Source organism: Antennarius striatus, chromosome 11 (assembly GCF_040054535.1).
Source record: "Antennarius striatus isolate MH-2024 chromosome 11, ASM4005453v1, whole genome shotgun sequence".
Lineage (NCBI taxonomy): Eukaryota > Metazoa > Chordata > Actinopteri > Lophiiformes > Antennariidae > Antennarius > Antennarius striatus.
Genome location: NC_090786.1, coordinates 8,247,982 through 8,271,391, shown reverse-complemented (window position 1 = coordinate 8,271,391; position 23,410 = coordinate 8,247,982). Strand labels below are relative to the sequence as shown.

Genomic DNA, 23,410 nt, shown 5'->3' with positions numbered 1-23,410 from the left:
AAATAAACCTGATAATCTAGGACCAGGTGTCTTGTCTGGATGCTCAAGCAAATCTCATTCTCTAGTAGCTGGGATCTAATGCTGCAAGACCTGCAGAAGAGGATTATACAACACATAGTCTTTTGAAATCGTAGGTTTATTGTTTACTCCCCTCCACACAGTGTAGCCGTTAATCTGAAGGAACTTCAGGATATCATTGGCTCTCTCTCTGAATTTGGTTTTCTCCTTGGCAGTCAGGGTATCATAGGGTACAAGCATTGAAATCCCAACACCTCCTGTGAACACATTATGATAAAGTACATTGAGTTTTATCATCTGCTGCGAGGAGAGGCGCTAACACTATGTTACAAGATGTACCTTTGCTCTCTAGATCTAATTTCTTCTTCTTTGCCCAGGCATTGTGATAGTTTTCAGCTAACTGTTCAGCCATCGCCTGGAAATAAGGGAAAATGGAACAAAAGAGTGAAATGTACTGCACAGCTCTCCGACGCATGAGTCTGGCATGCAAATGCAAGGTCGATTTAAATAATGGTCAAGCCCATCAGCTCGGACTGGATAAGCACGCAGGCCATGCAAATTACATGACAGGAAAGAAAATTAATTACTTACACACTGGTCCCATGATAAAGTGATGCTGCTCACATCCATAGGTTTAGGGCTGAATGTTGATGCACCTTCAAAAGACAACTAGGGAAAACAACAAGCTTTTAATTACTCCATTAAGGAAAGCATGTAAAAGTACTGGAGATGCTTTTTTGTTAAGCACCTTAATATTATTGGTGCCCAACGGCAAAGTAAACATGGCCTATCAAGCACACATACCTGTCCAGGCTGAGAGACTCTGGGAGTACGGGCATGCATGCCGAATGCTTCTCTTTCTTTGGTCCTCTCTACAGTCCATCCAAAGGCCAGCATGCTCTTTATTGTCTCTTTAATAGCCCAGCGGTATGCCTCCTTTTCCTGGATAACTCAAACATTTAGATTTAGGAAATGTGTCCAAAACAAATTAGCATATAATCCAAGGACAGAGGAAAAAAGCAACTTTAAACTAGTTTGATATTTCAAAAACTTGAAACAACGTTTGTTGTATGCTCAGTACACTAAGCATTATGAGTGGAGGAATTTTAATATTTTACATGCATTCCCATTTGGTATGCAGGTGCCTCTGGGATTTGCCAGTTCACTACCTTCTTTATTTATGCACATTCACAGACACCGACCAAAGAAAAAAAGAGAGACTTTTCAAAATACCTTCTCAGCCAGTGCCCTGTATGGCTTGAGGAGAGGGTGAACCTTTGTGTTTTCACATAGCTGCTCACCATGAACCCAACCATTAGCGAACTATCAGAGAGAACATATAAATTCAGTAGAAAATACTCTTCCAGAAATGTCTAGATTTCAATATGTTAGCTCCATCACAAAAACGATGACTGTGACTAGCATCATCATGTCTTAGTAATGTATCCTCAAAGGAGTCAGATCTTAATCAACTGCTAGGAGAAATAATGTGTACCACTACCTTTTCTAGTGACCACTTCTCATGAGTATGCTCTGCATACTTGTTTACTATGAGTTCCAGTCTCTCAGGCACTGACACACTAGTGAAAGGAAATAAATAATGAATGATGTTATGGTGGGCAATAACACGTTTTAGTAGAACAACACATTATTAATGGAATGACTTATCAAGTGCATGAAAATACATATTAACAGAAGACACATTATCAATTCAGTTCAATTAAAAGTCCCATTTTATGAAAAACATGTTTGTTTGTTTTCTGGTTTCTACATATATATATATAGTCTTTCCTGAGCCTATCAACTCGTAGAATGGGGAAAACAAATGGGTCCTGCATCGATTCTGCAGCCCACCCACTGGTGAAACAGTGCTAGTCAGACTCGGCTCCTGTCTTGACGTAATGACAGGAGTTATTTGCAAAGCCCGGCACTGAGAACACTCACAAGATCACTTCCTCTGCCAAATAAGAGGGCCTTCATCTCCAAGGTGAAGTGCTGTGTATCCAGCTTTAAGGTAGCAGTGTGTTGCAGTGTTGTTGCAAATATAGCTCATTTGTTGGTTTTACAAATCAACATAAGTGCTTATATTCTGTCCCAGCCATAGAAGAACAGAAGAGACCGTGCTCGTGTTTCATTTTTACTGACAATGTGCCAGTTACGTCGCATGTAACTGTTTGTGTGCAAATCAGATCCTCTCTGTGAGATGCGAGTGTAACAGGCAGGCCAGGCCTTGACAGACAGTGGTCATTAGGTGCAGACAGAAGATAGAGCCTATTCTCAGTAGAGCTCATTTGAGCGACTTTTGGGAGGCTCACATTCAGGACCACAGAACAGTTTGGGGCAATACATTTTAAATACATTGTAGTTGGATGTCTGACAGCTTTGTGAAATTTATTAAAAAGAGTATAATATGGGACCTTTAACAATATTTATGAGGATGAACGGGTCATCCACAGGTCATTCAGTGCAAAACATTCCCAACATCCCATTCATGTCTTACTTGGAGGTATCTACAGGCTGGGGGTCAAAGTGTCCCTCTGAGTCCAATGAGACATTTCTCTCCATGCGGAAGGAGCAGTTTGAGTCGATGTGGTCTGGAGGGAGGGCCTTGGTCACTGCAGCCAGGCATTGGACAGACAGCCTAAATAACTGAGGCTCATAGTCCTGTAGAGTTGGTATTGGAAACACAGTGCATGAGGAAGAGCAGAAGACTAAACTAATAATTTTACCTGATAAGAATGGGTCTTGAAGGACAAGACAATAAAAGGGGACGAAATGGTTCGTGATGCTATATCAGTTTTTCAATTGTAGAACACCGCTCAGTGGGGAAAAGTATCTTATTTCAAATTTAATAACACAATAGTTTTAATTGATTTGGATACGGGGCGGCACGGTGGCGCAGTGGTTAGCGCTGCTGCCTCACAACACGGTGGACCCGGGCTCGAGTCCCGCTCTGTGCGGAGTTCGCATGCTCTCCCCGTGTCTGCGTGGGTTCTCTCCGGGTTCTCCGGCTTCCTCCCACCTCCAAAAGCATGCGCTTGATTGGCGGTTGATTGGCCGGTCCCAAATTGACAAGAGGAGTGAGTGTGTGAGTGAATGATTTGTTTGTTTGCTATGTGGCTCCGTGGTGCACTGGCGTCGTGCCCGGAGTGTCCCCCGCCTCACGCCCTGAGACTGCCAGGATAGGCACTGGCTACCCCGCGACCTGCGTTAGCGGATTAAGCGGATTTGGAAAATGAATGAATGATTTGGATACAAAAGTGGTCTCTCTGCTAAAGAAATACAGTAAGTTCCCTGAATACTGGGTGAACCATGGATTCATGTGGTCTCTCATCGTATATTGTCATGTGATCTCATGACAATATACGAAATATACCTGATAATAATAATTCTTATCTTTGTCTCTTTTTTTTAACTTTTAAAATCTAGCTTTTTTCTAAGCAAGTCCTTCTTCACAAGTACTATGATTGACATGGATTTTCAATCTGGGGTACCTTTTTCTCCAAGGCCTTGAACACACCCCAGAACAGTTTTCTAGACAGGTGGAGCTTCTCCTCAAAGGACAATCCCTGTTCACCATGGTCTCCAGTTACTGAGTAATACTTACACCTCTGCTCGTAGTGACTGGTCAAGAGCTGGCAAATAGACATAATGACCGTTGTTAAAAGAAACAAAAGTAACAAAAGTGATTTAAAATTAATGAAAGGATATATTTTCACATTTAATATTATCTATAATGTGTTTGTTCACCTTTAGTGGCATCTTGCTGTAATCTGTAAGATGAGGAACATCCAAAACAAGACGTCGAAGAAGAGGCTGCATCATGGATGGTCGCAGTTTGCTGAGGACATCAATGCACAGAATTCGTCACATGACCAGTTCTCAGAATAATGACATATGTGACAGTGAAGATGCTATAAAAAAATTATAAACCTTGTTATAGTTTAGGGAATTTGGTGAATAATATCTAAATTAGGCAAAATAATGACTTATTTTGGGCAGTTGCATTATATAATTACGTGGTTTCTGTGTGTGTTTAAGACTATAAGACTAATTTCCCATTGCAGATAAATGAATAATTGTTCCTTTTCATGTATCATTAAATATAATGAGTGAAAATAAGATTTTACTGATGCATCAGCAGTTGTTAATAAACAGTTATCTTCATGCAACCTGGTCACAAAACAGGAAAGCTAACTGCACAGTGCTGTATAGATTAACCATAGAAAACCACAGAAGAATAAGTTTACTTGTGTAGAATTTATGAAGAACATCAGTAGCATCTCTTGTAACAGCTGAGAATAATCAGAACCTAACCTGCACACAGCCAACAAACACTTCTCAATTGTGTCTCCCTGAGCCTTGGTCAAGCTAAGCACTCTGGAGAGACTGTAGATTGTCAGGATGAAATCGTCCACCAATGAAATATGGTCATCCAAATAAGAGAAATAATCTGAGCACTTGGTGATCAGGGGAAGAACAGCTGTGCATAAGTATCGATTGAGGGCCAGGGCCATATCAGTAGATCCTAAGTCAGCCTGCAAGAGGGGACAGTGAGGGGAAAAGAGTCAATGCAAGGGATGGAAGTGGATATTTCTCATTGGTGACAGATTATAGCTTGGACTGATGTGAGGTCACAGGTTACTCCACCAATATTACACTGGGTCACTCAAGCATGTGCACAGGTCAACTAATTTCAATTTACTCTGCTCACATTGCCAAGTGAGACAGCAGCCTGAAGGTCAGGCAGAAAACCAACTTCCAATAGATGAAGAAGAAAACTCTGGTTTTCAATGCCATACACCCGGTCCAGGAACAGAACCATGGCTGCCTTGTGGTCTGGGCAGAAGACTTTGGATAGATCAGGCTCAACCACATGACCATCTGTCCAAACAAGTGAAAAACTGAATTTAGATTATCAATGTAACTTGTGTTTTACATGTATCCATGTTATGCGTATTTGCGTATTTATCTCTGTCACATAGAACACTGACTGTATCAATCAATCAATCAATCAATCGACAATACAGGTGAGTACAATTCTTCACTTCAATTATAAAAGATAATGAAAACAGTTATAATCTCTAGACAGCTCAGCTGACAAGGGATGGATTAATACAAGGGATGGAGTTATGTAAAAGACCCTGACAAACTAATTTCACCTTGAGACACTGAAGGGATTTGAAAGGCGATGCTGATGACTCCCTCAAGATCCTGAATGGGAATGAGCGACCTCAGAATGGCTCTCATGCGGATAGATTCTCTTTTGCCTCCTTGGATAAACTGGACAGCAATTCACAGCAAAATGTTCCTGTTTAGTCACAGGTGTATTCTTTTGTACACAACTGGCATTATAATGTATCTTCAGTGTTGAGATTTTCAGTGAGAACAATTCTACTAATAGATCAAGAGCTTGTTTTCAATCTCAATGTCATTTGTGTTAAAGTTGAAAACCTGAGCACAGACTCAGTTGTGGATTGATTTTCTTCATGTGTTCTAGTTCTGTTGATTTGTCTTTAACTTAAAATGCATTTTGTAAATCTTTGAATGCACGTTCTTTTTAATTATTTTTCAAGTGTTAATTGATTGTCTGAAGCCTTCTGAACTGAATCTTAGAAGAATGCATTTTATGCTTCAAGTATATCTTCCAAAGGTGTATTTTATCAGATATTATTCTGCTCTTTACATATAAATTTCACTCTCTAGCTAAGGAATGTCCACAAATTGTAACAGGGTTATTACGTAAAGTACACCATTTGACATATACATCAAAGTCCAATTCAACTTTCACAACAAACTTAATAAACATGGTCTTTCCAGTTCTGTACTTTTGTAAAAAAAAAACAAAAAACAAACCCTAACCCTAACATACTGGAGCAGTGAATCTTATTGAATCACCACAGTCAAAAGTTCCAATATTCATAATTTATGTCTAAACAGAGGCTCCGGTGTGTGATCCAAGATAGTCTGTGTAAGTCCTTTGTCTCTTTATGACCTTTTTCTTTAATATCAGTTCACAGACTCTCTCCATTAGGCTTTATTGCATGAGGCACCAACAGACATTGAGGCTGAAGGACTGAGGAAGGTCAACAAAATACTCACATGCATCTCTGGTGCACATCGGCCCAACAGGTCGATAAGGGCTGAGTAAAAGGTCATGATAGCGTGCCCCATGTGAATGAGGTCCTCGTCACTGTCATGGACGACATCTCTGTTACAGGAAACAATCATAACTGTTAACAGTTAGTTGTGAATAAATATATAATGTTGCTTTTTCTCCTGCCAAGAAAACTTCTGGGACTTAATAATTATTCCGTTATTATAAACAGTACATTATAGAGTTTTACAATTGAGGTTACATTAAATTGTTACTTTTTTTGTGTGTGTGTTGCATGAATCATTATTGAAACTACTTACTTAATACAAAATCTTTTGCAATCTGTAGCATAATAGCATAATGAGAGGCACTTTCATTTTGGTCACATGTATAGGATGTCAGTTGCTAAGTGGCACAAACTGAACCTGAGCAACATTTTGTTACAGTAACCTCCAAACAATGTTGACAAAAGCATGATTTAGTCATCTCAACATCTATGGACTTTGTCATAATTTAATTTTAGAATTTTAATTTTAATCAACTGTATTGATCCCGGTAGGGACATTATTAGTCCACTCTAGCACACACAGGTTATCAGTTGCATGCATCTACTGTATATAGTGGGTACAGGCCCATATCACATACACACACAAGGTTCATACTCCAAAATTTTTTGCCAGACATGGGTCTTGAACCACTGACTTCTGGTCCCCCCCAGCAAAAGAATTAGTGGACTAAGCTACTGCTGCCCAAAACTTGTGCATTGGCCAGGAATCGAACCCTGGTCAACTGCTTGGAAGGCAGCTATGCTAACCACTATACCACCAATGCCACACGACCGAACTGTTCATTCATTTTTGTGTGGAAGCAATCGCAATCACCTTGTCAACAACCATTTACAGTATATGCTTTACAGGTCACGGGTCTGCTGGGACCTTTCTCAGCCGGTTGCGGGCAATAGGCAGCAGGGTACACCCCAAACAAAGTGGCAGCTCATCGTGCAGCCACACAAAAGACAAAGCAACCCACACGTACACACTCACTCCTATGAACAATTTGGTGTGATCACTTCACTGAAGCTGTATGTTTTTGATCTTTGGTAGTGGGAGGAAGCAGGAGAACTCAGAGGGAACCCATGCAGAAATGGGGAGAACATAAACTCTGCAGAGAAAGGAATCAAACCAAGAACCTCCTTGCTGTGAGGCAAAAGCAATACCAAATACGCCACCGTGTCACCCCATCAAAATTAAATTTCTTGTGAATATATGTTTATAAAATGTCTGTCAAATCTAAATGCTCACTCTAAATGTGGTATGAAAATCTTTTTAAGATTTGATATTTAGATTTAACATTTAACATTTGGATTTACATTTGATGTTTTAATTTATATGTAATATTTCATATTTAAATTTAACAGGTTTGGCAATGACAATTTTTCAATGTATTCTTATAAGAAAATAAAAACATGACAAAGCCACAGATTTTTTCGTAAATAGTATTAAAAAAGTGACTTTTAAAAATTTTATAAAACCTTTTCAACATTGTTTGGCGCTAGATATTGCTATTAACTTCAGTTACTTAAGTTCAGTTACTTAACACCGTATGACCTAAATGAATATGTTTACCTTTGTAACTAGAAGACAGCTGTTCTACAAAGTATGTGAGGCCATCACTATAGGGATCATGCTTACATGACACCTTTACATCTGTCTCACATTAGATAGTTACAGTAGGCTATGACTCTCCAGAACTCTGTTAATTTTAGCTATGATGTCAATGCAGAGTCATCTGCGTTTTTCTTGCATGGTTTAACATGTTGATGAGGTGAGAGATTATCATTTGACTGCAATCTGCAACCTCAGCTTGAATCATCATTACATATTGTATAATGGAGCTTTATTGCAAGCATATACACACATAATTAACTCACCTTACTCTGCAAATAATACTCACAGTGTTCCACCTAACTGGTATGTAGTACGGGTCGTATCCGTAGAAGGGTCAGCTGAAATCCTGATGGCGTCCTTCATCGCTGCAAGGAGACCATTTCCGTCATCGCCTTGCAGGGCAGGCCCAAAACACTCCGGCCGACGAATCAACAGCCTCAACACGTCGTAAGCGTTCTCTTCTACACTCTCACCTATCGTAAGAAAACACAGAGTGTCAGATTAGTCATCTGTGGACAGGGTGTGTGATAGGACATTTGTTTATGGCCATAGTATTTCTTAGGAATGCTGTATGTTTAAGTTTATACACTGATCCAAGAAACAGGTACAGATGATATCAGAGTGAGAAAAAGAGAAAACCAATGCCATTAGTAACCTGTCAGCAACCTAAAGGACAATTTGATCTGATGGCTTCTGGCCACAGCTATGGAGTAAGAAAAATCAATGTGAGAAGCACTTTGGAGGTAATTACTTCTGATGCAAATAATTTACAGTAGTTGGGACCACCACATTCTAGCTGATATCTGTGAAGTGCTAATTTCAAAGAGAGAAAATGGAAAGAAACAAGAACGTAAGTTATCGGATAGGAAAGCAGCTAGGTATTAAAGTTTAATTGCCTGTTTTTGTTCTTTTTATTTCAATTATTCCAGAAATTTTTGAGTTAAAAGGCCCTGTGATAAACTGGTGACTTAATCAGGGTGCACCCCACCTCAAGCCCCAGTGTCAGCTGGGATAAGCTCCAGTGTAACACTGTGACCTGGATTCGGACAATTTAAGTAAAACTAATCAACATCACCATCAATCATCAAAATAGTCTTATGTTGGACAAGAAAATATTGTCTTCCCCTTTATCTAGATCTACTCCATATTTGATAGATTCTTCCCTACTGCACAGCCAACACGTTTATGTTGTTGCACTGTAATATGTGAGGTTTATGAGTAAAAATCAGAAATGGTTACCATTACAGAACACTGCAAAACGTAGAAAATCCAGATAGCGCTCGCCCTCCACGGGGTTCCATCCAATATCAGGGTAACCTTTAGCCACTAGCATTTCACAGCTCCTGAGACCACATCCAGCAAGGTAATGAACAACCTGTATAGTAAATGAGTTTAACAGATGGAGACTTACTACAGCTTTTGGAGTGATAAGTGTGTAAAGCAAAAAGAAATGTTGAATCTCTATTAACATTTTGTTTCTCCCAGACACTATGAATAGCAAAATTGAGGGGGAGGACAAGGAATATGAGCTCACCTTCTCCAAGTCAGGTTCCCTCAGTGCTAAGGCCAGCTCATTATTATCCATAACTGAGGCTGCTGCTACATCCAGAGGTGTAGCTCCACGCATGGACGGTGAAGCTAAAGGATCAAGATATAAAACCCTCTAAACGCCAACTCATGTTCTATACATAGGATGTCAGGATATTGGGGTTTCTTATTGTTTGGACAGAATCTTAACATGTTTGCAAGCACATGACAGAGATCGAACATGCTGCGCATATATTATGTCCATGGCATTCAAGACATTAGTTCTGCAATAAATCTATACATTGCTGACTAGCTTTTACAAAAAGTTCAGTGTTCATGTTGTAAAGTGAATTACATTACGGTGACAGCACGGCAAATTACAGACTCATAACATCTGGACAAATAGATGACTGCATTGTGATGGAAAACAGTAATGTAATGAGTTACAGTCCATAAAACAAACATTACAACTCAGTCTGTTACTTTGCAAACGGTGTATACAGCAGAATAGAATAGAATAATAAGAGGGTATGATTTACCAAGCCCAACATTGCTGTTTTCCAGTAAATAGCTGAGATGGTCAAACATGGCTCCCTGGTTGTGACGACTAATGCGACTAAAATAGCACAGGAATCGACAGCAACTGGCAACCATCCTGGGAAAGGTTATCTCCTAATGACAGGAAATGAATGCATGGATAAAATTAATCAAATCTGTGGGCATAGATGGAACAGAAAAAACTGACTGTACTTAAGGGAGTATGGCCTCACTGATCAAGCATTTTAACACTTTATTTCTGGAACATTAACCATTACCCTTTGATGTAACAAACAATCTTTCTCCATATCATCACAATGAAATCAATTTGTCCCACCTTTGAATCTCCTTCTCCAAGAACATTGACCATCACCTCCATTACAGTCTCATGCATCCCCAAAACCCTCATTAGGTTGGGTTGCTGGTAGAAAACCTTATTATTCATGATGTCTCTATCATTAAAAAACACATAATGGAAAAGATTTTAAAAATAGAAATTAAGTAATCAAAAGAGTTATATAAGATCACATTAATCAGGTGTCAAAAGCCCCCTACCCCAGCTTCCTGATCATTAGCCTCTCTTCTTCTTTCCCCATACGGACACTGAGGAGGGCACGGATTTGGCTAAGGGAAGACAGGAGAGCCATGGTGTCCTCTACCGATGCCTGACTGATGGTGTAAGCTCTGGAGAGGGGTCCTGCCATTTGGCCCCCAAGGCCCTGATACTGACGGTGCAGCAATGAGAAAACTGCCCTGACCAGTTCAGGATTCTGCATCTCACTCTCTTGAGCCCAACGTACCATCGTCTCAGAGATTAGCATTTTTAGGGACTCTGGAGAAGTATCAGCAGGTGAAAAGTCATTTTTTAAAATAAGTGAGACCCCACTAACCTTGTGTGAGCATCAGAAAGTGTTAAATCTCCTAGGAATCCAGAAAAGGATTTACAGTAAAGGATGAAAGGAAATACCATAGTTGTAGCATCAATGTGCTTTCGCCACTTACATTATATGACTGATGATGCTTTGCATTGTGTTACTTGTTAACATGCTCTACAATATTTAACTACTTGATCACTTAACAGCTTATGTGAGCTTTGCAGCTGAACACTTTATGTTGACAATCTTGAAATAGACAAAGTGTTCTCTCTTACAGTCTGCTCTGTTATCTGTTTCAGCCATGAGGAAATATACTGTGAGTAAAAACCCTCTGATTTCATTTCTCCCTGCCGCTTGTGTCAAGACTTTGTGCATTTGACCTTTCAGTAGAAATTATTTGTCTGAGTTCACCTAATAAATTTCATAAAAGGAAATTTAATCATCTTAAACCCTAGACAAAAGTGTTTCTCTACCACATTCAGCAGAAACAAAATGACGCCCTCCAACTTCAAATTTCTCCAATCAGTGTGGAAAATTGTTCAGTACGTTTACATTTTCAAAATGTGAAAATAAACATCTGCTCCACATTAGTGATCTGTGTCCAAAGTTTCAAGAAATAATATTGAAAGCATTATAAATTATGATCTTGAAATTAACTGAAATATATTCTGACACAGGACATTTTATATATTTGAAAATAGCTGTCAAACAAAAGGTTGGCACGTCGTCTCAACACATGGTCTATGATAACAGATAAATCTCGATATTCTCAGTCACATACAGTAATCCTCTTTCATTACCAACTGTTATGTCTCTTCTTCTAACTGATCCTGAACCAAAAGATTGTACTGTATGTGATACCACGCATAGTGAGATTAGAATGTGACAAAAGGCAATTATTTTGACAGGCAAAGGAAGGCTTTGATAACACAGATGAGCTTACTGCCACTCTGCTGTCTATTTTCCTCCACTCCTGTGGGGTTTTTCTTCAGTCCAATAACTCTCGTCACTAAACGAATAAGACGATCTTTTGCAGACATCCCAGCATCCTCTTCATCCTCTGTGTCACTGTCCAATTTAATGCCTACACAATTACAGCACAAGATGAGCTTTCCACTGTTTCAATCAGACTAAGTGCCGTCATAATACTCTATTTATAGTTCCCCAGAGCTAAATGAAGCTTAGTACTGAATCATTGAAAGATGAACAGTTCTAACCACAGTGTGTGATGAGGAGGTGATGGAAGTCTTGCAGGACCTGCTGGATTTCCGTTGGACACGGACAGTTAAGCTCGTCCTCTCTGAAGCTCAGCAGCTGATTGATCTGCAACAATGATTGCACAACCATAATAGACCATATTATTGCAAAAGCAACACAGCTGCATCAACATAGCGGAAATCACAAACCAATATTTTAGAAAACAATCTTCTCACCCAATCTTAGAAACTACTTATGGGAATAAAAAATGTTAATTTTATCTCAGGCTATTTAACCTGCTCCTCTGGAGGTGAACGGAACTCCTTTGTTTTGCGAGCAGTGAGAGCAGCAGACATGTTGAGTGCTTGCATGACTTGGTTATAGCGAAGGCGTTGGTTCTCCTGCAGCTGATGAACAAATTTGTCGGAAAAAGCAGCCACAGCTTCCACCCTGTGGCGCATCTGACAATCACACAGGTAGGACAGCAAATGGCAGAGCTGGAAAAATAAATGCAAATTTTAACTTTATTGTTTTTAGAAATATTCAAGAAAAAATGTTTAAAAAAACCCCCGACCCATCCACCTCAAGTTTAACAGCTTCCGGAAGCTTCATTTGAAGGAGTCCTTGTTTAGGGGTATCCACTTCTTTTTGTGTGCTGTCATACCATGCTTTTTCATCATCAATTGCCTCTTCTTTCTCTTTATCCTCTGAGTTTTGAAGATTTGAAGAGAAGACCCCTGGTTCTATGAGTTTCAAAACTTTGCAAAGGTCCTCATCTCTAAATACTCCCATTACCAAAAGGTTGTAGAACAGTCTAATCAAGGGAACTATCATGAGCTCAATGCTTCCCCCTACAGGATCCGTCACACCCTGTTCTACAGCCCTCCCAGCTGCAGTCAACATGTCCACAGTCAGCTCCTTCAGTACATCCAGAGGGATTTCTGGGCTGCAAGTGCATGCTATTTCAAGTCCACAATCTCCATCTTTTCCATCACTTCTCACAAAACAGGGAGATGTGAAATTCATCAATGGTTTAAGGGATGTGCTCAGACTACTGCTGGGAATACCTTTCCCCACATTAATGTTATTATTGAGGCTGATTTGTCTGGTCTGGTCAGTCATAGGAACAATGTATTCATGGTTCATCATGAGACATGCTGTGGTGTGGCTGCTGAGGTAAACCTAAAGAACAAGAGGTACTTTTTAATTTATTTGTCCTTCATCAATGTCGACCAATGATTAATCTGTATAAAGAAAAGTATAACCAGAACATGTAGTCACCTGAATAAGCAGTTCATAAAATGCAGAACGGAGAAGGCCATGGAAGTGGGGGCTCTGAATGGCGTGGAGGACCTGGGATTGGTCCACATGACTGCAAAGGGCATGGCAAACTCTGGTGTTTCCAAGTGCGCATAAAGAGCAGTAGAGGAGCAGAGTACGATGGTGAAAGGTCAAGAGATTGTCAAGTTCTGACAGCTCCAGAATGTCAACAGACCTAGAGAGTGGAAAAACAGCAAAAAGAACAGTAGACGCATCAAATCTGAATTTGCTGTAAAACTTTTGTTGATAGCACATGGAAAGAAAGTCACAATGATGTTAATTACTGGGAAGTGCGATCTGTGGTGTTTAATTAGCAAGAATTTTCACGTTATCGTAAATTTCTCCACTGTGTCATGAATAAGGGATTATCTTATCTTATGAGATGAGCACACAGCTCAGTATCTACATGTAGAAAATGCTTGCAAATGAGTGTTACATCAGTAACCATGAGCATAAATTCCCCTGAGAGAAGAGCAGATCTTGCTGTGATACAAAGTCTATCACAATTAAGGTGACTTTTGAGACTTTGGGCATGGTGATAAAGTGACAACAATCTGTCATCAATAGGTAACTTTGGTTTGATGACCACCAAAAATTGATGCTTTTCATTCTCCCTCTAAATTTACATTCGGCAGACTGTATTTATGTAAATGTATACAATAGCCTATAACTGTAAAAAGTCAAGGTCAAAAAGTCAACCTTGGATGGTAGTAGGTCCAGAGCCGCTGCACCCCGGGGGCGCCACCACCACGGTCCAACATTACCTAATATTCCCTAGATGCATGTTTTTCCTGATAATGGGGGGAAACCGGAGAATCCGGAGGAAACCCAGTCAGACACGGAGAGAACATGCAAACTCTTCACAGAAAGGCCACGTTGGAAATGATGGGGTTTGAACCCCTGACCTTGTTGCTCTGAGGCAGCAGCGCTAACCGCTACCATTTACGCAACTGTAAAGTCTCTTAAAGTGATTGCCTTCACACAGTTTTTATACTCTAAAGTGTGTTTAATGACATATCACATTGATGTTAATTACATTTACTTGCAGATTGTCTTTTCACAGTGGCTGGTACAAAAAACTGGATGTTAATGCAAAATTTAATATGACAGCATTACAAATGGTACAGGCATTGCTTCTTGTAAACCCAGTTCTAAAAACATGTATCTATCCCTGCTCTTTAACCTGTTTTCATCAGGGATCTGGAGGGTCATGTCTTGCAAAGCCTCAGAGCACTGGATACTCCATCCATGACGCTCATCCGGCTGATCCACCGTCACCTTTAAAGCATGGTCTGGTACTCTAACCCATGAAACTGGGCTAAGATGCTGAACCTGAAACCTGGGAGGACACTGAGGGGTGGAATTCCTTCTTTGACTGCGAAGCAAACCTGCTGACAGCGGCATCACATTCTGGAGACAAGACCAGACAAAAAGGTGTGACAAGAACACAAAACCTCATGTTTTAATGACAAGATGAATAATAAAGTCTCTACCTTTATGCGTCCCAGTTCAAACTGAAACATGTTGCTGGTGGTGGGCTTGACAAAAACAGCAGGAAAAAGCTTTGTACTGGCTTCCACCTGATGACACAACTCCACTCAGTTCAGTCTATTAAACAGTCACTATAATGACTTGAATAAGTTATTCAAAGCTCATCATACAGAGCTCAATAAGAAGTCAAATGAATATTGAATTTAGATATAAATGTAATCACATTTAACAAAGATACTGATTACAGAAGAGGAATATTGATCGCTGGGCTCATGTGACCTACTTGGTAGAAGGTGGCCAACTCCATTCCACTGGAGGTGAAAGTGAGCAGCCCAGTGGCTGTGTCGATCAAACAGCCAATCTCCAAGCCTGAACTCCGTCGACTCCGAGACAGACCCGTTGCCTCTCCAGCACACACCATGTAACAGTTGCTCCGTTTTACGCTGTGAAAAAAGGATCAGAATATTTTACTGTTTCCTGTGTTTCATCTTTTATTTCAACGTCTCAAATGATGCATCATAAAATTATGTCAATGTTCAAATAATTTTTTTCAGGGAAATTTCATGACAAGCCTTTAGCAATTATTAAGGAGGATATAATGAAGTCAATAAAACTGCTTTGGTGAGCTCACCTTTCTTGGACTTTTCCATTCTCATCCCCCAGGGTGATGGTCACAGCGTCAACGTTTTCAGTGTCAAAATTCACACCAGGCTGACGAAAGCTGGAGGTAACCCAGCCGACCCAAACGTTGAACGGTTCCTGGCCTGGAAGAACCCGCACTGAGTAATAATACTGGAAAAAAATAAGAAAATATGAGTGAAAAATTGATCATATGTGTCCAAATGCATTTAACATCATTAAAATTTTGAACAAAGATGTACAACATCTATCCATCCATCTTCTTGAAGACAATAGGACCATAATTGTCTTGTCTTTAGTCGGGTGTCCATTTTGCAGATCACAGATGCTGGGGCCTATCCCAGCATGCTACAGATGAGAGGTGGGGTACACCCAAGGTGCATTTCCAGTGCATCGCAGGCCATACAGTGTATTTGTTTTTATTATGAGCACTGACATAATAATAACAACTGGTTCTGAGGAGATGATGAGGAAATAAAAACCTTACTCTGGCACTCTGGATGAGGTGATCATGGTTATCCTTGTCAACCACAACATCCTCCAGAAGCCGTGCAGACGAGTTGGTGCTGACCAAGCCTGGTTTAGTTTTCTTCAGCATAAACCTTACAGAACAGAAACACACATTATAAAATCGTAGATGTATAAATAGTTTGATAACCTGGTCGGGAAATAAAGAGACACTTGGAGACACAACACACAGATGGTTTTGTGTTTGCTTACATGTTCTACATGACATTTAGTACATGAATTATAATCCCAACATTAGTCTCTCTGAGACGAACCGTTGTTTTAGTCTTGACGTTTTCTCATGACAGTGATCCCTCTGGTTGAGCTCATCTCTTGAACCAGCAAAACTGTGGGCTGACTTCCTCAGTAATTCAAAGTCAGAGTCTACCTCCTCCTGTTCTTTCTTTCCTGAAAGGACGATGGGAATTTATTACAGCAGGGCCCCAGGGAGCTTAAGCGCAACAATAGCACATCAAGGTCATAATGGTGGAAAATGAGTAATCTGGATAGTGAATTATACTAAATTGTTAATGTTGCATCAAGATAATCACAATTTGTTTATTTTACGCTTATGATAATTTCAACACTCATATATGATAAGACGTAATGTGATATGAACCTGAAGAGAGAAGGTTGGAGGTTGCTGGCATCACCCCTCCCACCGGGTTAATGAGAACGGCAGCACATTCAATGGGCATGCTGAGCCGGTAAAAGCTCATCTCGCTTCCAAGATTGTGGTGCACAAACATCCTCTGACAGACCCTCAGGGTGGATAAGGAATCCACTGAGCCACTGACTCTGGTCACCTTGAATGAGATGTAAAACAGGATTTGAAGTATCAGTGTCATATGTTAATCAGCCCTTGGTTCCACAGGGGACTTTTTTAAAACAAATATCAACAAATACTGCACCATGCCTGCTTGCTAAGATATTTTGGCCGAGTTATGAAGTAAAATTAAGCCAAAAGAAAGACACGCTAACCTGCAAATTGTGATCATCAGGCGTTATGGAGGTAAACTGAGGCTGGTTCCAACTCATCCACAAGGCTGGGTTTCTAGACATGTTCATGGCAAATGGCTGATATCCCTCCTGCTGACCACAGGCAGCAAAATACTGCAGAGAACCTACTCGACGGCCCAAGTTCAGTCTCCCCACCTGGTTTACACCAACACTGACCACAGGCAATAGGCCTGGGGAAAAAAAGTGATGAGTAATATTTTTAGCTGGATTACCATGTTTTGGTTGGGGATTATATGACCAGAAGGATAATACTACCAATTTAAAAATTAATTAATTAATGTAGTATCTTTGAGTCTGATGAATAATTACAATTATGTGTAATATTAGGACAAAAACTCTGACCATCTCTGATTTCAAAGTCCTTGGCAGCCAGCTCTGATCCTCTGTCATTAAACAGCAGTTCTCCATTGAGCGTGACCATCATGGTGCACTGAGTCAAGTCCACCAAGCAACCCACTACATCACCCTTCTGCCATGGACGTCCCAGGTGGTCAAGCCCCTGATGACACCACTGAGCCTGAATGCAACAGGGAAACAAAGACTTAGATAGAGTCTTTGTTAAACTGTAAAATCCACAAATGGAATTTAAAGGAACTAAAGAAATAAAGAAGCAAACACAGCCAAGAATGAGATAACATGCGAATGGGATCACCAGCAGAGATTGTTCCATATTTCTCATATCTCCGTTGCAATTGTTACACAGCCTTTATAGGTATATGATGTCTTAAAATGTAGAAAGCTACATTTTAAGACATCATATACTTCCCCCGATGCAAAACTGAATTTACAAACTCTTTAATCTACATGATAAAGAAAAAAATTGTCCATCCATCTTCCATTCACTGCCGTAGTGGGTCACGGGCAGTGAATTTTTATTCATGTACGTCTAAACTTACATCAAAATTGTAGTTAGGATATTAAGAAAAAGGTAATAAACAGTGGGATAAACAGCAAAGTAAAAGGTCAAGTCCAAACATTAAATCCACTTTAGGGCTTACTAATGTTTGAATGATTTCAAACATTAATGTCAGGAAATGTCAATTTTGAGTATCTCACCTCATATCCATCGAACACATATGCCTGGTCATCTGAGCCGAGGTCTTTATCGGGGCGGCAGCCTGGTCGGGTCCAACCCACTCTCATACTCCCAGTCGTGATTATTTCATATTCAAAGTACCACTTCCCTCGGGTTACAGCGTGCAACTTATCTGGTCTGAACACTCGACACTTCTCAGCAGAGCAGAGACATGGATTTGATAACATGGCTGTGAACCCAAAAAAATGTTATCTGCTAAAAGCTCTCGGTGTTGTGTCCATATTTTCCACACACCACTGCAAACTGTTGCTGTTTTAAGTCCAGTGTTTTAGTCTCTGAAATGGTCTCTGAAATAGTGCACCAAATACCTGTGCCTATAACAAAACTGTTCCTAATTAAGCTTCAGTCTTTTTCACGGAATTTAGAATAAATGAAAGTGAAGCTGAGCTTTAAGTACCAAGATTATTTGTGACATACTCGTGTTGTGGCTGAGGGGCTCCAGGCTGTAACCGTAGGCCAATAGTGTACAGACAGCATCACTGACACTCTCCCTGCCCACTCGCCTGGTCCTTTCATCGAGGAGACTGTAGGGCACAAGGTATGGGCTCTGTTTCGCTTTCAAGTCCTAAAAAGCACAAACGGAAACAGAACAATATTAGTGTTTGCACTACCAGATGCAGTGACGTTCGGACAGGGGAAGCAGGTGAGGCACGGCCTCACCTGCTATCATAAAAGAAAAAAATGGAAAACAGAAGAAATAAATTAAATGGTTATATATGTGTATTATATAGTTATTTTCCATGTAACGTCACCAATTGTACAGTATTTTTAGTCAAAATCAATGAATTTCACATTTACTGCTGAAATACTGAGAGCCAGTCGAGCTTCACCATGGATTGTGCAATGGCTCAGCTAGCTGTGCTGGTATGCTATACAGTGAGACCGTAATGCTATCTCTCTATATAACGCTCTTAAAATTTTCAAACACGTTTGCTCTATGAACTAAATTTCCATAAATTAGCTAATGTATATACTGTAATGTACATTGTTTTTTTTTTGGTCAACAGCTGCATGTGTGTAACGTCATTCTTGAGTTGAGCAGTCCTGAAACCTCTGGGAAAAGGCACCAAGTGAGGCAGGCAGTTCCTGTGCCTCATGGTAGGGGACTCTGGTGATCCCAGGGATTCGGCCGAGGATTCTTCTTCCTTGGCCATAGAAGAAGTGACAGCAAAGTGCAATCTACAAGTATAGTCAGCGAATCAAGTGCAGCCATTCATTTGTTTTCCGCTCACCTTGCCTCACTATAAAAATGGAGGATTACACATCTCAACTCAAAATTTATACAATTGTTTTGTTCAAGAGGAGCTGCGCATGGACTTCATTTATAAGTAAGCATAACATATAAAAAACGTGTAGATAACAAAAAAAAATTTTAATCAAATGTTCTTATTTGTGTGCTAGTTTGTATGTGTAAATAATTCTGCTATGAGACTTTAAAAATAACCCACTCTTGTGTTGCTTATTAAATGGTGAATAAGCCACACTGTAGGTTACTATGTTTGTAAAATTCTTCATCTGATTATGATGAAGTCAGTGCCTCACCAGCCATGAACCTCATTACATGTCACTGGCCAGATGCTGTTCTATGTTACGTTTTGACAGAGAGAATACACGGGGATAGTTTGTCATATAACACATTCCATGTGCATTGAACACAGTGCATGCAGTTTCTGCTGCAGGAGTTTTCTGATCAAAGGCTCAGAGGGATCATCAATGTCATCTTCATCACCAATAAAACCTAACTTGACATAAAGTGGGAATGTTTTTGCATTTTTTCTTCTTTATTCTCTGGCTCTCTCTTGATAGCTAAAAGCAACCACATGAAGCACACTGTCATACTGGATAATTCTGAATAATTCATTACTACATCTATAGGGTTAAGATAAAATTAATAACGTGCATCCTCCAGTTTAACAGTATGGTACAAAACACAAACCTGTTGGGGTCCATACGTCCATCCCTGTTTGATACGCTCTTTGGCCCATACGTTGTGATCATTCTTTGCCAGCATGTTCACCACTTCTTCATGAATGGTACTCAAACACACCTGACTCAAGTCTACTGGTGCAGGTCTGTAGCCACTAGGCTGCTCAAACCTAAGGCAGGGAATAAAAAGACCAGAATTTCATTATTCAGTCAACTGAACCCACCCTAATGTTCTTTGACACCAATAGCAAAACAATAATGCAGTTAAACACAAAGTTAATATTTACATACTTGATGGCTGGTTGTATGTATTTTACTAGCTCCTCACTGTGGTCTTCAATCAAACCAATATGAAAACCAAGGGCAAGAAGAGTCCTCCAGGAGAAAAAAAACAAGTATTCACAAACCTACATAGGAAATACAGCTCTGTTCCTGTGTTCCATGAATGAATCAAAAATAAACATGTAGAGGAACAGGTTTGTCAGCAACATGAGGCTAATAGTGGAGCTCACCTGAGTTTGTCCTGTGCCATTATTAAGTTCTTGTTTCGCTCCTGCTCTGGCAGTTTAGAGAACTCCACCAGACTGGGATCATGCCGCTTCCCTTCATCTCTCACCTGTTTGAGAAAAGCTCATTTTCTGTTAGATGCAGGTAAAACTAAAAGGAACAGAACAAAATAAGTTAAGCCATGACTTGTTATTTCATTGATACAAGCTTCTCTTACTGGTCCATACGTCCATCCAAGGCAAACCTTGTCCATTGCCCAGAGTTCATGGATGTTTTCAGCTATTTTCTCTCGGATATCCTCAAGTTGAGGGGGCAATACCACCTGTGGGGGTAATATTAGTAGAGTAAAGAAAAAAGATCTTTTTATGTTACTCATTTTAATGTTTCCATATTTAAAATCTCTATCTGGTTAACAAATTCATAATTAAAATAAGCTGTGAAAGAATAAAATCGGGTCATGCTAGTATTTACCTTGCTGAGGTCTACTGGTATGGGGATAAATGTCACTGGGGTGGCAGGTACTATGGGGCCAATGAGTTCTTGTTTCCCCTCTCCATGATCCAAAATGTATTGCTGATATGGCTCAACCCTAAGCTTTACTCTTGGGAGAAGAGCATCAGAACATGGAGCAAATCCCGGTGGGGGTAAAAAGTGAAACTCTCCATGCTTTCCTCCGAACAAAAAACGAACCCTGATGACCCAAAAATGAAAAATTCAAGGAAGGCTTTTATTGAATGTGTTGACATTCCTCAAAGGAATAAACAGACAAAATATACAGGAATGATGTCATAACAAACTTTTGAAAGACAAAGGCTGTTGAAAATAACATGAATATATTGTAATGCTGCAAATTAATTCAAAATAATCCTGTACAGTCATTTAGCCCGGTTCATCAAAAGTTCATTGCCACTACTCACTTGACTCCAGCGGAAAAACTGACCACTGGATAGAGAAGACCCTCATTACTGAAGTTCTCAAACATGCCCTGCACCGGATGTCCATTGACCCGAAAAGAGATGCAGAGGTCGCTGAGGTCAAGGCAGCAGCTGACCACATCCTCACCTCTCAGTAGGTGAGGAAAAGGAGAGCTCACCCTACGGCCCACACAACCTGAGATTCAGCAGACACAGCCTTCACTGTCATTCATGAGCACATTTCTTTTCTTTACATTCAGTGTTCATTTCTCATCATTTCAAGATGATGGTTAGATACGGACTGAGAATCCTACTAGAATTCATTTAAGGAGACATGTTGTTCAGTTTTTATTTCCTAATCTGGAATGCTGATTCATTTTTAATGAGGTTTTTTAATACTTACTGTATGTACCACACTCTCTTGATACTGGTGTTTGTGTAAAAAAAAGAAAAACATGATATACATATGGCAGAGCTGTATAAGGTATACCAGACCCTATTTTATTTGGCATGCATAGGTGTACCAAATAGATCACACATACAGTAGATCACAATTTAATTTAAGTTTTAAAAAAATATGTTCATACCTAAACCATTGGAATGTGAATGTGCAGATAGATAGATATTTCATGTATGGAGCTCCTCTGTGTCACTAATAGAATAAACAAACTCTTTAGTCACCTGACCAGAGATGAAGCCCATCAAACCCATAGGAGCAGAAGTCATCACCGACCCCATTGGCCACCCAGCCTTCACCTCCTGAGGGCCTTGGCTGGTAGCCCTCAGTGCAGGCCCAGCCAACTCGCAGGTGTGTGGGTTCAGATGTGAGGAAATAATCGAGGTGATCCACAACCAGCTCGTAGTACCACCTCCGATGCTGGGCTGAATCGTTCCGCATAGAAAGGAAGATGTTTGGTCTCAAGCTGCAGTAGAAAAATATGCAGGACAAAAAAAAGGACATAGAAAAGAGATGGGAATAGGAAATTGTACAAAACAATGTGGAGAAATATATAGCCATCAAAACAACAGTCTGTTCTTTTTATGGAAACCATATAGCTTATCTCTTATTCTCTGCAGCCTACATCAACAAACCTCATAGGCACAGTGCATTATAATTAATTCATGAGTAAATTCAACACCATAATCCTCATGACCTTTGAACATCAATGTTGAGACTGAATCACCAGAAATAATTGGAAACAGCACATTAAAAACAGAAAGATACAGAGGCACAGTATGTGGAATTTGGTGTGGTCCACATATTGTCTGGAAGAAAATGCTAGCTCATAGGAATAACCTATTTTCCAAGAAAATTAATGCAATGGAAAAAAAGACAAAAAATACTATGACTTACTTAAGCCGATATAAAAGATTGGTTAAGAACAGGGAGGAGAGTTGGTGAAGGCAAAATGGGGAAGGGGAGGACAGTTGCAAAAATTGACCAAATATGGTAGGAAAAACCAAAATAGAAAAGCGTAGTAAAAAATTCTTAGATAAAGGAAAAGAGAATGAAAGCAGATGTGGTAATGAGGCTGTCTGCAAAGTGGAACAAGAGTAAAAGTGACAGAATGAGAAACAGCTTGAGGAAGATGGGAAAACTGGAGAACCGACAGAGCAGGTGTGAAGCGTATGAAATATGAAAAAAGTTATTAGGCCTCAGGAACAAAAAAAGAAGAGAATAGTCTAAAGCATGGTTATGAAGGTAGCTGCTGAAAAAAGAGCACACAAAGTAAAAAAAAAAAAAAAACAAGCTCAAAGAAACAGGAAATGGAAAGTGTCTAAGAGACAAGAGGAAAGCATGAAATATAACTATCCAAAAAAAAAGTCTGAGATGATCTCTGTTGAGCTGTGCCGTCTCACGCAGTGAGAATACTCATATGAAAATAATTGCTGCAGCAAATGAAGAGGCAACAACGGAAGAGACAAGCAACTCTTCATTTAATTTGAGTCTGTGAGTTCTGTGGAGAATTTTGGAATATCTCTTGTGGGAGGACATCCTCACGATGGAAAACTAATAAGATGATACCAAGGGCTGTAGCAGAGATATCTCAGCAGTGACAAATGGTATTCAG

General features: G+C 39.9%; 1 protein-coding gene and 1 non-coding gene across 7 annotated transcripts in view; both read right to left on the bottom strand.

Annotated features, from left to right (window-relative positions):
* Window positions 1-23,410, bottom strand: part of ryr2b (ryanodine receptor 2b (cardiac)) — a 57,616-nt gene that overhangs the window by 27,050 nt on the left and 7,156 nt on the right. For 4 of the 6 annotated variants that reach the window (XR_011037373.1, XM_068327878.1, XM_068327873.1 and 1 more), the window contains exons 18-59: window positions 22,020-22,261; window positions 21,342-21,534; window positions 20,896-21,115; window positions 20,642-20,746; window positions 20,430-20,533; window positions 20,209-20,292; window positions 19,928-20,087; window positions 18,409-18,556; window positions 17,952-18,160; window positions 17,238-17,412; window positions 16,857-17,065; window positions 16,495-16,681; window positions 16,151-16,283; window positions 15,856-15,970; window positions 15,361-15,521; window positions 15,013-15,172; window positions 14,732-14,818; window positions 14,422-14,648; window positions 13,200-13,413; window positions 12,501-13,100; window positions 12,215-12,415; window positions 11,939-12,044; window positions 11,665-11,805; window positions 10,402-10,678; window positions 10,184-10,298; window positions 9,849-9,981; window positions 9,317-9,420; window positions 9,022-9,157; window positions 8,069-8,255; window positions 6,121-6,229; window positions 5,181-5,301; window positions 4,733-4,902; window positions 4,336-4,556; window positions 3,769-3,859; window positions 3,513-3,653; window positions 2,519-2,682; window positions 1,520-1,598; window positions 1,252-1,341; window positions 823-960; window positions 610-687; window positions 358-433; window positions 154-275 (exon numbers count right to left, since the gene is read on the bottom strand). Coding sequence is in view for 5 of the 6 variants with exons in the window: in XM_068327878.1 (XP_068183979.1) it covers window positions 154-275; window positions 358-433; window positions 610-687; window positions 823-960; window positions 1,252-1,341; window positions 1,520-1,598; window positions 2,519-2,682; window positions 3,513-3,653; window positions 3,769-3,859; window positions 4,336-4,556; window positions 4,733-4,902; window positions 5,181-5,301; window positions 6,121-6,229; window positions 8,069-8,255; window positions 9,022-9,157; window positions 9,317-9,420; window positions 9,849-9,981; window positions 10,184-10,298; window positions 10,402-10,678; window positions 11,665-11,805; window positions 11,939-12,044; window positions 12,215-12,415; window positions 12,501-13,100; window positions 13,200-13,413; window positions 14,422-14,648; window positions 14,732-14,818; window positions 15,013-15,172; window positions 15,361-15,521; window positions 15,856-15,970; window positions 16,151-16,283; window positions 16,495-16,681; window positions 16,857-17,065; window positions 17,238-17,412; window positions 17,952-18,160; window positions 18,409-18,556; window positions 19,928-20,087; window positions 20,209-20,292; window positions 20,430-20,533; window positions 20,642-20,746; window positions 20,896-21,115; window positions 21,342-21,534; window positions 22,020-22,261 (6,733 nt within the window). In the remaining variant the exon portion in view is untranslated. The remainder of the gene's footprint in view (window positions 1-153; window positions 276-357; window positions 434-609; window positions 688-822; window positions 961-1,251; window positions 1,342-1,519; window positions 1,599-2,518; window positions 2,683-3,512; window positions 3,654-3,768; window positions 3,860-4,335; window positions 4,557-4,732; window positions 4,903-5,180; window positions 5,302-6,120; window positions 6,230-8,068; window positions 8,256-9,021; window positions 9,158-9,316; window positions 9,421-9,848; window positions 9,982-10,183; window positions 10,299-10,401; window positions 10,679-11,664; window positions 11,806-11,938; window positions 12,045-12,214; window positions 12,416-12,500; window positions 13,101-13,199; window positions 13,414-14,421; window positions 14,649-14,731; window positions 14,819-15,012; window positions 15,173-15,360; window positions 15,522-15,855; window positions 15,971-16,150; window positions 16,284-16,494; window positions 16,682-16,856; window positions 17,066-17,237; window positions 17,413-17,951; window positions 18,161-18,408; window positions 18,557-19,927; window positions 20,088-20,208; window positions 20,293-20,429; window positions 20,534-20,641; window positions 20,747-20,895; window positions 21,116-21,341; window positions 21,535-22,019; window positions 22,262-23,410) is intronic. The other 2 variants (XM_068327875.1, XM_068327877.1) reach the window with 1 other exon arrangement.
* Window positions 6,875-6,946, bottom strand: trnag-ucc (transfer RNA glycine (anticodon UCC)). The gene has a single exon. It is a non-coding gene; the product is annotated as a tRNA-Gly (tRNA).